We start from the raw sequence: 14058 nt of genomic DNA, 5'->3' as shown, positions 1-14058 counted from the left end.
CTGGAACTGGAATTACAAACAGTTGTGAGCTGCCATGTGGGTGCTAGGAATCGAACCTGGTGCCTCTGGAAGAGAGCCGGTGCTTTTAACTGCTGAGCTGTCTCTCCAGCCCCCTATGTTGGAGATTTAATATCATTTATTCTCCAGCCTCTGTGTCACCTTTATAGATCTGGTTCAGAGGATGGGACTGCAATCTTTCCTGTGACCAGTCTCATCTCGTGTCTATCTGAGATCCCTACCCTTAGCCACCTCAGGTGTGATCAAAAGGGAGCTCTTTAGGGTGTGTGTGTGTGTGTGTGTGTGTGTGTGTGTGTACTTGTGTGTGGTACATATGTGTGTGTGTGGATGTAGAAGTGTGCTCATGTGTTTGGAGGCCTGAAGTTGACATGAGTGTCTACCTTGATCACTACACTTTTTTTGTTGAGGCATAATCTCTCATCGGAGTCAGACCTCCCTACTTCTGGATAGGTTAGCCAGTGAGTCTGAAGAGCTCTTTCTGTGTGGTAGAAGATACTCAAATCTCTGAGGAAACTCCAATGACTGTAGGAATTCTGTCAGAAACCAAAGGAAAGAGAAAATTGATTTCTTACAGCCACAGATTATGAGTACTGAATGGAAATGGCAAGAAGCACTGTTTTGGATATGGCTCCTGAATAGACCAAAGCTAAAAATCAAAATGGAGTCACGGATGCTAAAGTCACCTCATTAAAAGCTGTTTACCAACCTAATCAGACAGAAGAAAGAGCTAACAGCCAACTCCCAAGGCATGACAGCTCCAACTGCCATAACAAAATTCTCTCTGCCTTAATTGTCACACTCAAGTGGAACCTAAAGCTACCTAGTGCTAACTCATCAGATATCTGCCTGTTCTGTCTCTCTGTCCCCACCTGACCCAAAACTAAATTTGAAATGACCAGCATACATTTGTTCTTCTGCTTTGTTCCCATCCTTCTCTGTCTGTAACGTTTATCCCCACTGACTGTTTTACAAAGTAAAATATTACCCAATGCTAGAATAGAATAAAACAATAAAGCTGATTAAGAGCTTTGAGTAAACTCTTGCTATTTTGTTCTATGACAACAGGAATTAATATTCCGGGAAGCTCTCCAGTTTCTCTCCCAGCCACAGGATGTTACAGGGGCGCCAGGCAAAAGAAGTTTGTGCAAATCAGCCTTGACTAGTTTGAGACCCTGAGACAGTCCTGTGACTAGGGAGTGACTAGCACCAACCTAAATCGATGCCACAAAACATGGACCCAGATGGTAAGAAAGGAGTGGGAATATGGAGGGGTATGGGAGGAAACCCAGTCTTGGAAATCTCCAAGTGATACCTGTTCCATTTTTCTCATGAAGGTCCCCTGTAATACTCCAAGAACTCCATGACCAAGGGGCCCATTAACCCAGAGTTTCCAAATTTTCGTCGGCTTTGAATTTTTTTTTTTTTCCAAAATGTCAAGTAATAGTTCGGGTGAATGAATTTGGGGGCAGACTACAGATCTGATTGCAGACTTCAGCATCTGGGGATGGACTTCATATGTAGCAATTAGCTTTTTTTTTGGATCAGATTCTTTGCCATCTCATTTTCTCCCATACTTTAGGCCAGTTTTAGGGACATAAAGTAGCCAGTGTTATTTGAAGATCAGGGACAGTAGAGAGTAAGGACAACCACATCCACAGGGCCCACTACACATCAGGAGTTGTCAGCACTCCCTGTTAGGCAATTCAGTTGTCATGGCAACTAAATTATGTCATGTACACATATGAAAATGGAGTCACTCATCAAGTCATGAGTCAGACATGTCCGTAAGTTTTCAATGTTACTCTTTTCCCTCCAAAGTTTTAATGGTTTCAGTTCAGTCCATGAAATAAACTGACACTCAAAAAAAAAAAAACAGCAAAAAGAATAAAAAGAATACACAGGTCTTATTCCATATTTAAACATAACAGCCACACATAATTGATAACAATCCATGAAATAAACTGACACCAAAAAAAACAGCAAAAAGAATAAAAAGAATACACAGGTCTTATTCCATATTTAAACATAACAGCCACACATAATTGATAACAATCCATGAAATAAATTGACACTCAAAAAAAACAGCAAAAAGAATAAAAAGAATACACAGGTCTTATTCCATATTTAAACATAACAGCCACACATAATTGATAATAGTCTCACAGAGGGACGAGATGGCTGAGCTTCCTGCGGAAGTTTCCAGGGGAAAGGGAAGGGAGCTTTTAGGCTGTGGGAGGCCAAAAGGGAGGAGGGCAACAAGCAAGGGTTATCTTTTTTGTTGTGTTGTGGAATATTTGTTTAACCAGGTAAAAATGTACTCTTTTTTTTAGTGCTTCAGAATATTACTTTAACTGTGTCAAGGGGTGTTGTATTTGTTTATGCTGCATTTGTTTAACATTGTAAGGGCGTGTGTCTAATTATGTAAGAATGTGCTGCATCTGTTTCACCTTGCCTGCATAAGGCACCTGATTGATCTAATAAAAAGCCAAACAGCCAATAGCTAGGCAGGAGAGGGATAGGCGAGGCTGGATAGGCAGATGGAGAGATAATTAGGAGGGAAACTATAGGCTGAAGAAGAGAGGAACAAGAGAAGAGGGATTTGCTGGGGCCAACCTCCAGCCAGCCAGACATGGAAAAACAGTTAAAGTAAGTTATACAGAAAGAAAAGTCAAAAGTCCTGAGGCAAAAGGTAGATGAAGAGAAACAGGTTAATTTATGATAAAAGAGCTAGCCAGAAGAAGCATGCCTAAGTTAGGCTGCGCTTTCAAAACTAATAATAAGACTCCGTGTCATGATTTGGGAGCTGGATGGTGGCCCAAAAGAAAAAGCCTTTTAGCTCAGTGACCAGGGATTAAACTCAGGTCCTCACACAGCTAAACATTCTACTGCTAGGCCCCAGCCCATGGGTTGTATTAACACATGTGAAGTCTTCCAGTTCATCTCTGTCTGGGCTGCGCATGTCAAACCCCTTCTCCCTAGTGTCCCTACTCCCTCAAGCTGTTCATGTGAAAATCTTCATCTAAAGTAAAAAGAGCCTCGGGAGTGTCACACAGAAATGTCTCTGCCAAATCTGTTGTTTACTAATGTAGAGAGATGGAAATTTCCTTCTACAGAGCCTGAGATGTATGGCTTTAATGGAAAAACATGATGATGAAGACCTGGGTTAGGGCCACAGCCCTTCAAAAAGGACTAGATCAGACTGTCCAGAGAAACACTAAGTGTCATAAACACACTAGGTAGGATCACATCACATTCTTTTTTGTTTGTTTGTTTGTTTGTAGTTTTGGGTTTTCGTTTGTTTGTTTGTTTTTGTTTTGTTTGTTTGTTTTTTGGGACAGGGTTTCTCTGTAGCTTTAGAGCCTGTCCTAGAACTCACTCTGTAGACCAGAACTGCAGAGAGTTCCACCTGAACTAACAGAGATCCACCTGCCTCTGCCTTCTAAGTGCTGGGATTAAAGGCGTGTACCACTACACCCGGCTTCAGATTCTTTTCATACATTCTCTTAAGAATTCAGGAACTAGGGTGTCACTCAGTGGTGGGGTACTTGCCTACTGTGGCTGAGGCCCTGGGTTTGTTCTCCATCACTGAGAAAACTGAGTATGATGGAGAGTACTTGTTGAGAGCTTATTCTACAGCAGGCACCAGGAAATGTGCTTTCTAGGTGGCATTTTATTTACTCAGCCATCTGAGATCGATGTCATTACTAACCCCACTTACAAACCAGGGATAAAAGGTGAGGGGAAAAAAAGGCACAAGCTGGGTATGCTATCACACACCTTTAATCCCAGCGCTTGGAAGGCAGAGGCAGGTGGCTTTCTGAACTGGAGCCCATCCTGGTCTACAAAGCAGGGCAGCCACGGCTGTACACAGAGAAACCCTGTCTTGAAGAAGAAAACAATAGACATAGAGAGGTTAATTTTTCTTGTTCGGGGGGGGGGGGGGTCACACAGCTGTTATTAAATCCTGGGCTCTGGGTTTAAATTCACCCAAGAGCCCTTGGCCAGAAACTAAAGCTTTGTTAAAATACACTCTGATGGGGACCACACTTGAGTGGTTGAGCAGTTTCCTAGGATGCCTCAGGCTCTGGGTTTGAGTCCCAGCACCGCAGAGGCAGAAAATCACTGTTAATCTGGCCTAGATCTGACATACCTACGGGACAAGATAAGACAGGGATCAAGGGGCTAGAGAGACGTCTTGGACATTAAGAGCACTTGCTGCTCTTGCAGAAGACCTGGGTTCAATTCCCAGTTCCCACCTGGTGGCTCACACCCTCTGTTACTCCAATTCAGGGGATCTGATGACCTCTTCTGGCTTCCTTGGATCCCTAGCACTCACATGGTGCACTCATAAATGCAGGCAAAACACCATGCTTAAAACAAATCTCTTTTTGTTTTTAAGTGTACCCATTTAAGATCTGGAGAGCTGGCTCGGCGGTTCAGAGCACACACTTCTCTTCCAGAGGATGTAGGTTCAGATCCCATCACCCACATCAGACAGCTCACAACTGCCTATGACTCCAGTTCCTGGGGATCCAAGGCCCTCTTCTGGCCTCCAAGGGCACATGTGTACGTGCATACACATACATGAATGTTGTGGGTGACCCCGCTTGGACACCTCTTGTGGGAGGGGGTGAGAAGACACAGCTCTAATGACTCAGGTACTGGGTGTCAGTGAGTAACTGTGGACTCGTTTGTTAAGGAAGTTAGGCCTGCCTTTATACCCCTCCCACAGTCCCATTGGCTCAGGCGCTGACTCTGCTGTGTTGTCCTTTTATCATTGGAGTCTCTGGCCACACGTCTCTTCATCAGCAGTCTCCAGGCATAGAGGCAGGCTTGGCTCAAAGAGGAAGTGTCTGCTGTGCCTGAGCACCTGGGCAGGGCAGCTGCAGCTTGGGTAGGCTGGCCGTAGTTTCTCCTACACATGAAGTGACACACACATGATTTTTAAAAATTAAAAAAAAAAAGAATATACACCTTATTTAAAAAGAAAAAAGAAAGAAAGACCAAGACCCCTCTCTGCTTTTGTCAGCAGATGGCTAAACCAACGATTCAGTTGAAAACACTCCAGGCCCCAGATCTCAATAGCAGAGTGTGAGACCCTGGTTCCAACCCCAACATCACAGAAAAAAGTGAAGGAATAATAGATCCAGAACTTTTCCCCCAGTTATTTTTTCTGTTCTTTTAAAATACTGATGGAAAGAAAAACCAAGACCGATAAGGTACCGGCATCATACAGAGAACTAACACACAGCCTGGGGTGGGGGGTGAATCTTCCAGGCAAACCCTACCCTGGCAGCATCCTTGTTAAGGAACACAGAGACACCTGCTAGAGAAGCTAGGTAGTGAGGCCCAGCATTCGCTGAAATCAAGTGCCATTTATCTTTGGAAATGGCTCTCAAACATTTTTATCTCGTTGGCATGAGCTTTCCAATAGAACCTTGGAGCTATTAGATAGAGCACGAGGGCTTTTTAATAGCTCCTAGTGCAGTGAGCCACAGTAATTTGGAAGAGAGCGGATGAGCTGAAGGGAGCAGGGGGATTTCTGCTGAAGAAAACAAATGCGTTCTCTGCTGCTGCTTCTGCCTAGGCAGAGGCAGACACACACACACACAGAGAGTGGGATGGAACTTTCCAGCTGGTGGTTTTGTGTTAGCAGGCGGGAGTGTGTTGGGAGAATGAAAATTACTGATAATTAGATGTAAGAGCCTGTAAGGGAGGAAAATGGTGACGCATTATAGATTCTTTATTTCTGTCAGGGACGGAGCCCTATCGGTGGCTGTGTGAATTCATGTGTCTTTTGCAGGGGGATTTAGCAATGTGCCGACACTTAGACGCAGCGATTCCACTCCTGGGCAACAAGCTCTTTAATTATCACTGTGTCTGTGTGCTATGCACGTGGGCTGCATTGTGACAGCTTGTGTGTGAAGGCCAGAGGGCAACTTCTGTGGAGTGGGTTCTGTCCCTCCATCCTGCTACGGGTTCCAGGAATTGAACACAGATTGTTTGGCTTTCACAGCAAGCACCTTTACCTGCTGGGTCACCCTGCCAGTCCTGGGAATCAACTTCACATCAAAATAATACTTGGCATGTATAAAAAGAAATACCCAGAGGGCTGGAGAGATGGCCCAGCAGATAGGAGCATTTGCCACTAAGCTTGATGATCTGAGTCCGAGTCCTGGAATCCACTTGGAAAAAGAGAGAACCAACTCCTCCAAATTGTCCCCTGACCTCTACAGGCATGCCATAGCATGTATGTGCCCCTCCACATACACATAAACATAAAAACATTGTTAAACAAATAGCCAAGAAGATGTACACTGCAGCACCGTTTTCACGTGTGAAACCTAGAAATGGGGCAGGGGTTTGGCTCAGTGTTGCATTGTTGCATGGTTCCTGCAAGGCCCTGGGCTCCACCCCCACTCCCAGGACTGCAAAAATGAAAAGAGAAGTAATCTAAGTCCATCAATATGGCATATCCATATTTTAGAATAATTCTCTGCTAGTAAATGGAATGAAGTAAATCTGTATACTCTGACGAAGATGCCCTTGATATGTGAGGTGGTGAAAAAAAATCAAATTGAAAAATAATATCCATCATCCGATTCCATTTAAAAATGTTTTTAATGTCAATATATTCATAGGAATATCTGGAAGAACATGTACTGAGGATTACCAGTGGTTACCTCAGGGGGGATGAGATTCATAGTTTGTAATGTTTACATTTTTATGAGCATGCCTTACTCTTGCCAAGGAAGGGGTGGGAGGAATATTGAATTATTTCCTCAAGGGGAGAAAGAAGATGACTCTAGGTGGAAGGTTCTGTGCACTTCCATGGTGAGTGCGTCTCAGATCCAAGCCACCCGAGCAAGGCTGAGGGTTCTTCATCGTGAATCAAAATGCCTGCTGCCCCTCGGGGAGCCTGAAGCCCCGCTTCTTGACTGCCTTTCTCCCTCTCCATGATGCTGCTCATGAAAGTACACTCACGGGTTCCACCCAGCTGACTTCTTCCCATTCCTGCCGAAACCCCACAGGCCATTCCAAGACCTGGCTTTGTGGCCTACTCTTCCTCCTCTGCTGCCCCTGTTCCCCCAGAGCTGCTCCGCGTACCCTTCTTGGAAGGATGCTTAACTGTCTGCCTGCCACAGACCCCGGGTTCCTGCACAGCAGCTCCAATCACTGAAACATTCTCAGCACCAACCTCACAGCAGTGTGGAGACTGTGAATGGAAGTAACTGTCCTTCCAGTTGAACGAATCTGAGCCATTCAGGCCTCTATCCCCAGCCCTGTTGGTCCTGGCCATTGTTTATTTAGTTCATGATGACCCTGTAGCAAGAGCTTGGTCTCCAGTTTCCTGCCTCTTCTTCTCACTGGTTTCTTGACCACACTGCTCCAAGTCCCTCAAGGATGGACGAGGATAAGAGAGACCCTGACGTGCAGCCAGGCCTGAGACTGCACACATATGTGAGTTCAAGCAGGTTGCTCTCTCTTGAGCTTCACCTATAAGACAGAGACAATGTTACTACTGTGTGTGTGTGCGTGCGTGCGCTCACGCATGTGCACATGGTCGCAAATACATATGCATACAGAAGTGCCACGGCACACACATGTAGGTCAGAGGACAACCTCCAGTGTAGGTTTGAGACAGGGTCTCTGGGTGTCCCCCAGTATGTACCACAAACCAGCCACCCTTCAAGCTGTTCCCTGTTTCTGACCCCCATCTCCCCATAGGTGTTCAGGGGTTACAGACTTGGGCCACCACATCTGGCTTTACATGGTTCTGATCTAAGTGCTGGTCTTCATGTTTGCACAGATAAACACTTTTCTAGCTGGACCTTCTCCCTGACCCCTTAGTGCGGTTGATGCTCTAAATTTTTATTTTATGTGTATGAGTGATCACCGTCTTGCATGAATGTATGTATGCTTTGTGCATGTCTGGCGCCCTCAGAGCACAGAAAGAGGAATCAGATATGAGATCTCCTGGAGCTGGAGTTACAGATGGTTGTGAGCCACCGTGTGGGTACTAGGAACTTAATCACTGAGCCACACTTCCAGCCCCATTGGTTGGTATGTTGACATTTGCTGTGCATGGGATGGAACTCTGGCCTTTGGGCATGCTCAACAACCTCCCTAGCACTGAGCAACATCACCCAGCCCTAATCGTTTGCTGCCATTTTCCCTTAGAGCAGGATCTTTCAGAATATCTTAGTCCAACCTAAAACTCACTATGTGGCTAAAGCTTGCACACACACACACACACACACACACATTACACCCCACCCCAAAACCCCACCACCCCACCTTACCCTACCCCATCACCCCACCACACCCCACCCCACCTTGGTCTTAGCCTCACAAGCAGCTTGGACTGCAGGTGGCCTTGATGATCTTTGAGAGGCAGTGCAATTAGAGAAGAAAGCATAGCCTCAAAGGGTCTGGGAGCTCAACCATGTCCTGAAGGCTCCTGCGGGCTTGAGCAAGTTTCTCCCATGGAGTAAAGAACTCTATGGTATGTATCTTCTACCCGATCCCACTTTCTCCACAAAAGGCATGTAAATTAAAGAGCCCTTTGTGAGACCATCCCCATAGAGACACAAACTCTTCTCTGATCCTAAAATTGAACGAAAGTATGAGGGAATGTTTGTCCAACATTTATGGAGCATTTTATCTACTATCGGACTTCAAAGGGACTTTTAATGTGAAGAAACTATGGCCAGTTTCTAACAATTACAATCTCCTGGTGGTAGAGTGGTCAAGTTTTAATTTTTTCCCCTTAATCTTCAAAGTCTACAATTTAGAGGTAGAGATGATACCTGCACAGAATTGTGAATGTGGTAGCCTGTGCCTTTATCCCAGTGCTTGGGAGACAGAGGTAGGTGGATGGCTGTGAGTTTGATGACAGCCTGGTCCACATAGCAAATTCCAGGCCAGTTACATAATGAGACCTGTCTCAAAAAAAAAAAAAAAAAAAAACCAAGCAGACAAAAAAAACTTACACAATATACTCATGATTTAAAAGTCATTCCTGGGAAATACAAAAAAAAAAAAAAAAAGGGGGTTAAAGAGCACTAACTGCATGACTGCACTCCTAGAGGTCCTGAGTTCAATTTCCAGCATCCACATGGTTATTCACAACCATCTATAATGAGATCTGGTGCCCTCTTCTGGCGTGCAGGCATACATGCAGGCAGAGCACTGTATACATAATAAATATTTAAAAGAATCGTTCGTGGCTTGAATGTTACATAGGCTTTTGCAAGGCTCTATAGCAGTTAGCAGTCCTAGGATGGGCCTGCAATGCGCTCCTCCGCCCGCCAGAGGGCGCGACGGAGCCCAGCCTCCCCGCAGGCTGCCAGCTGCCAGCTCTGAAGCGCACGTGCGTAGAGGGGCGGGGCCCAGGCGGAAGCGCGGTGCTCACGACCCGGAGTTGCGAGCACGGTGTAGGCGCTACACCCTCTACTGTACCGGCGTGTCCGCCAGCCCATGGCGGTGCAGGCGCTGCAGAGCTCGGGCGTAGGCCTGCGCAGGATCCTGGCTCACTTCCCCGAGGACCTGAGCCTGGCCTTTGCCTACGGCTCGGCAGTGTACCGCCAGGCAGGACCCAGTGCACACCAGCAGGTGAGTTCCGAGCCTGCGCCTTCCCGACCAGCCTTAGACCTGGTATCTGCTCGCCCTCTCCGGTTCCCTTGCGCCTTCCGTCCCCGCAGAGCCCCGGACACGCCAGCTTCCAACTAGTAAAATGGTCATCCTACCAAAGTGACCTCTGTGTGAGCTCAAGTGGGTTTTCCAAGTCGGGGCTGACTAGACTTCACCATGTAGAGCAGGCTGGCCTCGAACCCACAGTGCTGGGATTAAAGACTTGTACAGCCATGCCCAGTAAATACGTATGTTTACGTTTACGTACTTGCTGGCTTTGTGACAAGCGCACATGCATAACCAGCGTACACTTGAAGGTCAGAGAAGACTTGAGCGAGTTGGTGCTCTCCTTGCACCACGTGGGTCCTGGGGAGATTGAGTTCGGTTTATCTGGTTTGGCAGCAAGTGCCACCATCTGAGCAATCTCACCGGCCTAAGTTGATATGGTAAGTGGAGAATAAGCAGTCTATCTACTTCCATCTAAATCGGGGCCTGTTAGGAAGAGGTTGTGGGGGGAAATAGCCGGTCCTGTGTGAGTGTTTTCAGCCTTTTCAGAGTGCTCCAGTGCTTTTTTTTTTACAAATACAAAGACTGGTTTTTGTCTACAGGTTGATTTCGTTGGCTTAGGTGAGGCTTGGACTTGGGCAGTGTAATTCTAAAGATTAGAGAATACAAATGATTCAAGAAAGCTGGATGTAGGGCCGGGGCAGATGACACCGCATTTATTCAGCCCAACACATTTAACAAGAGTCTAGTTAAGAGTGAACCTTATTGCTTTTCAGAGTCGACTGAGAACAGCAGTGCATGTGGTCTGAATGTGATCTGCAGAATTAAACATACAGATTACAGTAAGGCATCCTGGGGTTAGCACCTGGCCAGATCTGTCTTTGGGTTAAAGTTCACTTTGTGGTGTTGCTAGAATTTCTTCTGTCTCCTACTTATTTTCTCTAACTTGGCCACGCAGACATTATCGTAATTATTACTTTTTACAGTTGTCCATCAGACAGACATTGTGCTGCACACTTGTAATCCCAGCCTTAGGGAGGCAGAGCAGGTGGATCTCTGAGGCTTGCTGGCTCCCAGCCTAGACTACTTGGCGAGCTCCAGGCCAGTGAAAACCATCTCAGAAAAACAAAGTGGATGTCATCTGAGAGTGGAATCCAGCATCCTCTGGCCTGGAAATACATGGACTCATGCATCTGTACACATACACACACACACGCAAAATGGTGCTCCAAATCTTAAATAATATCACCAATGGTTTGAGGTTGCCCTGGGAAACCCTTAGCATTCTTTAGCGTCCTGACAGCTGCCCTGTACTCCATGAGATTTTCCTTTGAGCTAACCTAGGGTTCTCTCCTAGGAAGGGTCCTTCTTGCTCCTTCATTTCTATTTTTTATGTTCATGCTGAGAAGTCTGGTGTATTCTCCAGCTCAGTCTGTGCCTTAGCTAATGACACCAACTTGTTTCTTAGTGGACTCTTTCAGTTGCTCTCTGTAAGAGTTTCCTCCTCTGTAACCTCTCCTCCCTCCATTCAGCTACTCTGGAAAATTCTGCAGTGTGGGAAATCTCCCTGGTCTCATTTAGTACAATGTCTGTGCTATATTGGCATCAAATTGCAGATCCTAGAGCACGCCTGGCTGACTAGCCTGTGGGGAGCAGTTTCCTCTACCCTGACTACCTTTTTCCATGCTTTCTTGGTTACTTCTCCATCTTGTGCTTCTCTCTTACATTCTTTAGAACTCATGTATCCCATCCAAGAAAAATCCGTCTTCCCTATTCTCTTGTTCTAATTAGTCCTAAGTGAAGTTGGTATAGTGTCACTTTGGACATAATTTGTCTATCTGCTGTGGTGACTCTTGAGATCTCTGCCTTGAAACCTATCAGAGCTTGTTGGGTTTTTTGTTTGTTGTTTGTTTTTTCTTAATGATTTTTTAAAATTATTTTTTCAGATTTATTATTCATGTATATGAGTATTTTACCCACGTGACTGTATGTGGACCACATTCAGGCCTTGTTGCCAACAGAAGTCAGAAGAAGGCATTCGTCCTCTGAAACTAGAGTCACGGATGGTTGTGAACCACCATGTGGGTGCTTTTGGCATGGAACTCAGGTCCTCTGCAAGAGCAACCAGTGCTCTTAACCACCGAGCCACCTCTCCTTGGGTCTGCCACACTTGGGCTCTACACCCTTGGGCAAAGTGCTTTCTGTGTTCCTTCGTTTCCTTTGCTATACAGTTGGACTAACATACTTGCCTTGTGGGATTGTTTTGGAGATAAACTGACTCATTGTATGTCAAGCAATCAGATGAGTGCCGGCAGTTAGTGTGTGATGTAATCATTTGTATGGATGAAAGCCAAGTTAGCATCATTGCTTTGTGGGACCTGCTTAGGTTTGTGATGACAGCCCTGGGTCTTCTGATCATGACATGTAATATTGTAGCACTTTAGAATTTCCTGTTGTTTCTCTAGTGTCTCAAGTGTTAGTGCTAAACATTTTCTTGTTTTTTCACTTTCTAGAATCCCATGCTAGACTTGGTGTTCACAGTAGATGACCCTGTCGCCTGGCACGAAAAGAACCTGAAGAAGAATTGGAGCCACTATTCCTTCCTCAAACTCTTGGGGCCCAGGATCATCTCCTCGGTCCAGAATAACTATGGTGCTGGGGTCTACTTCAACCCGCTGATCATGTGTGACGGGAAGGTTAGTGCCTTCGGGCCTTGGCCCTAACTGGGTGGTTGTAATTTGGCAGAAGAACCCTGGTGAAATAGGTGTGTCCACATTCTCAGGAAACAGTCACACCTGGTCCAGCTTTCTTAAACCCAGGCACAGGCAGAACTACACCATCTGTCAGGCTGTGGCTGGGGTGTATGAAGGTGGCTGCCAGTGACTGGACTTTGTCTTGTCTTTTGTCCTTTGGCCAAGTAGTTCTCAGGTCTTAATCTGTTGGCCACACTGCTCAGTGGGTCCTGGGTAGGGATTCATTGGCGTGGAGAAGCAGTGGGCCACTGGGGATCACGGTGGAGAGTCATGTCATCTAGATGAAGGAGCAGGTACTACCAGGAAGTGAAGAGGATGCCTGATGCCTTGGGAGCACACGGTGTCCGGTGATGGAAGGGTGTCAGCGGGTGGGTAGGATTTGAAAGTTGCATGTTAGAAGTCAGGTAAGATGTTTAGACACCCCGCCCCACACACATAGATTGTCTTATGTCAGGAATCCTACATATACAGGCCCTGGCTGTATAACTTAGTGGCAGAGCATACTTGCCTAGGTACTGGGTTTGTTCCCTAGCATGGAGAGGAGTCAAACCAAATGAAGCATCCTAGTTTCTCAGAGGGCTTCTGGGGAGATGGGAGGTAGAATATAAGTCAAGCCAAGATGACCTGTGGGTTTGCTGTGCTGATGCTAATGTCAGTTGCTTAGGGTAGTCTAACCTTTACAGGTGTGTGAGTCTCCTGGGGATCATGTTAAAATGCAGGTCCAGATTCAGTGGTCTGGGATGGAACCTGACATTCTGCATATTGACAAGCCCCCAGGTAATGATCCTACAATTGGTCAAAGGACCAGGCTGTAAAGGGCAGGAGGTTGGTGTAATGACAGGAGAAGGGATTAAGGGTGTGGCTAGGGAATTCACATTAGAGATTTATAAAATTATTGTGGAAATGGCCTCCTCTTTAATTCCATGTGCTTAACACTGGTAAGAGGGTTTTCATCTTCAGATATTCACTTGTAATTGTCACCACTTAAAGAAGTCAACAGCGCTGAAAGTCACTATGGGGAAAAGGCCAGTGAAAGCTTTTAATTGAAGAATTTCTGATATTTTGTAATGCAAAGAATGTGGGAAGATCAAGCTGCGATTCTAGGATGTGAATATTAAAGCCCTCAGGGTTTTCTGTTATTTGAAACACTTTGCTATCCAGGCTGTCCCCAAACTACTCCTAGGTTCAAACAATCTAGCATTCCACCAGGCTCTGGGATAGCAGGCCTGTGGGCATGCATTACTGTGCCCAGCTGTAGGACCTAGGAGGCATGCGTTGCTGTGCCTGGCTACAGGACCAAGCTCTCAATCTACTGGTGAAGTGACACTGTGACATCATTTACTGTTGCTGAACCTCAAATTTCTTTTTAAGATTTACAGTGTGGGGGGGGGGGAGATTGATTTTCAGTTAGAAGTCAACTGGTGGGATTCAGTTCTTTCTTTCCATCTTATGGATTCTAGGATCACACTCAAGTCATCAGGATTGGTCGCAAGCAGCTTTACCTACTGATCCCTTTCACTGGCCCCTGGCACTCAGTTTCTTATTTCTCATATGAGGAACATTATCTAAATCATCGTTTCTGAAATTGGAAGGATCTAGCATTGAGGACTGATACTAAATGTTGTCTAAGAGCTGTTCTGCCTTTAAC

General features: G+C 45.8%; 1 protein-coding gene across 1 annotated transcript in view; it reads left to right on the top strand.

Moving 5' to 3' along the window:
* The first annotated feature begins 9404 nt into the window (after nucleotides 1-9404).
* Tamm41 (TAM41 mitochondrial translocator assembly and maintenance homolog) overlaps nucleotides 9405-14058 on the top strand; it is a 33644-nt gene continuing 28990 nt past the window's right edge. Inside the window, exons 1-2 of the mRNA XM_051203695.1 lie at nucleotides 9405-9633; nucleotides 12171-12353. Of these exons, the coding sequence (XP_051059652.1) occupies nucleotides 9499-9633; nucleotides 12171-12353 (318 nt within the window). The 5' untranslated portion in view covers nucleotides 9405-9498. The remainder of the gene's footprint in view (nucleotides 9634-12170; nucleotides 12354-14058) is intronic.

The sequence above is a fragment of the Phodopus roborovskii genome, unplaced genomic scaffold, assembly GCF_943737965.1.
Source record: "Phodopus roborovskii unplaced genomic scaffold, PHOROB, whole genome shotgun sequence".
NCBI lineage: Eukaryota > Metazoa > Chordata > Mammalia > Rodentia > Cricetidae > Phodopus > Phodopus roborovskii.
The sequence above is the reverse complement of the archived record's forward strand: the minus strand, read 5'-3'. Positions and strand labels throughout refer to the sequence as shown.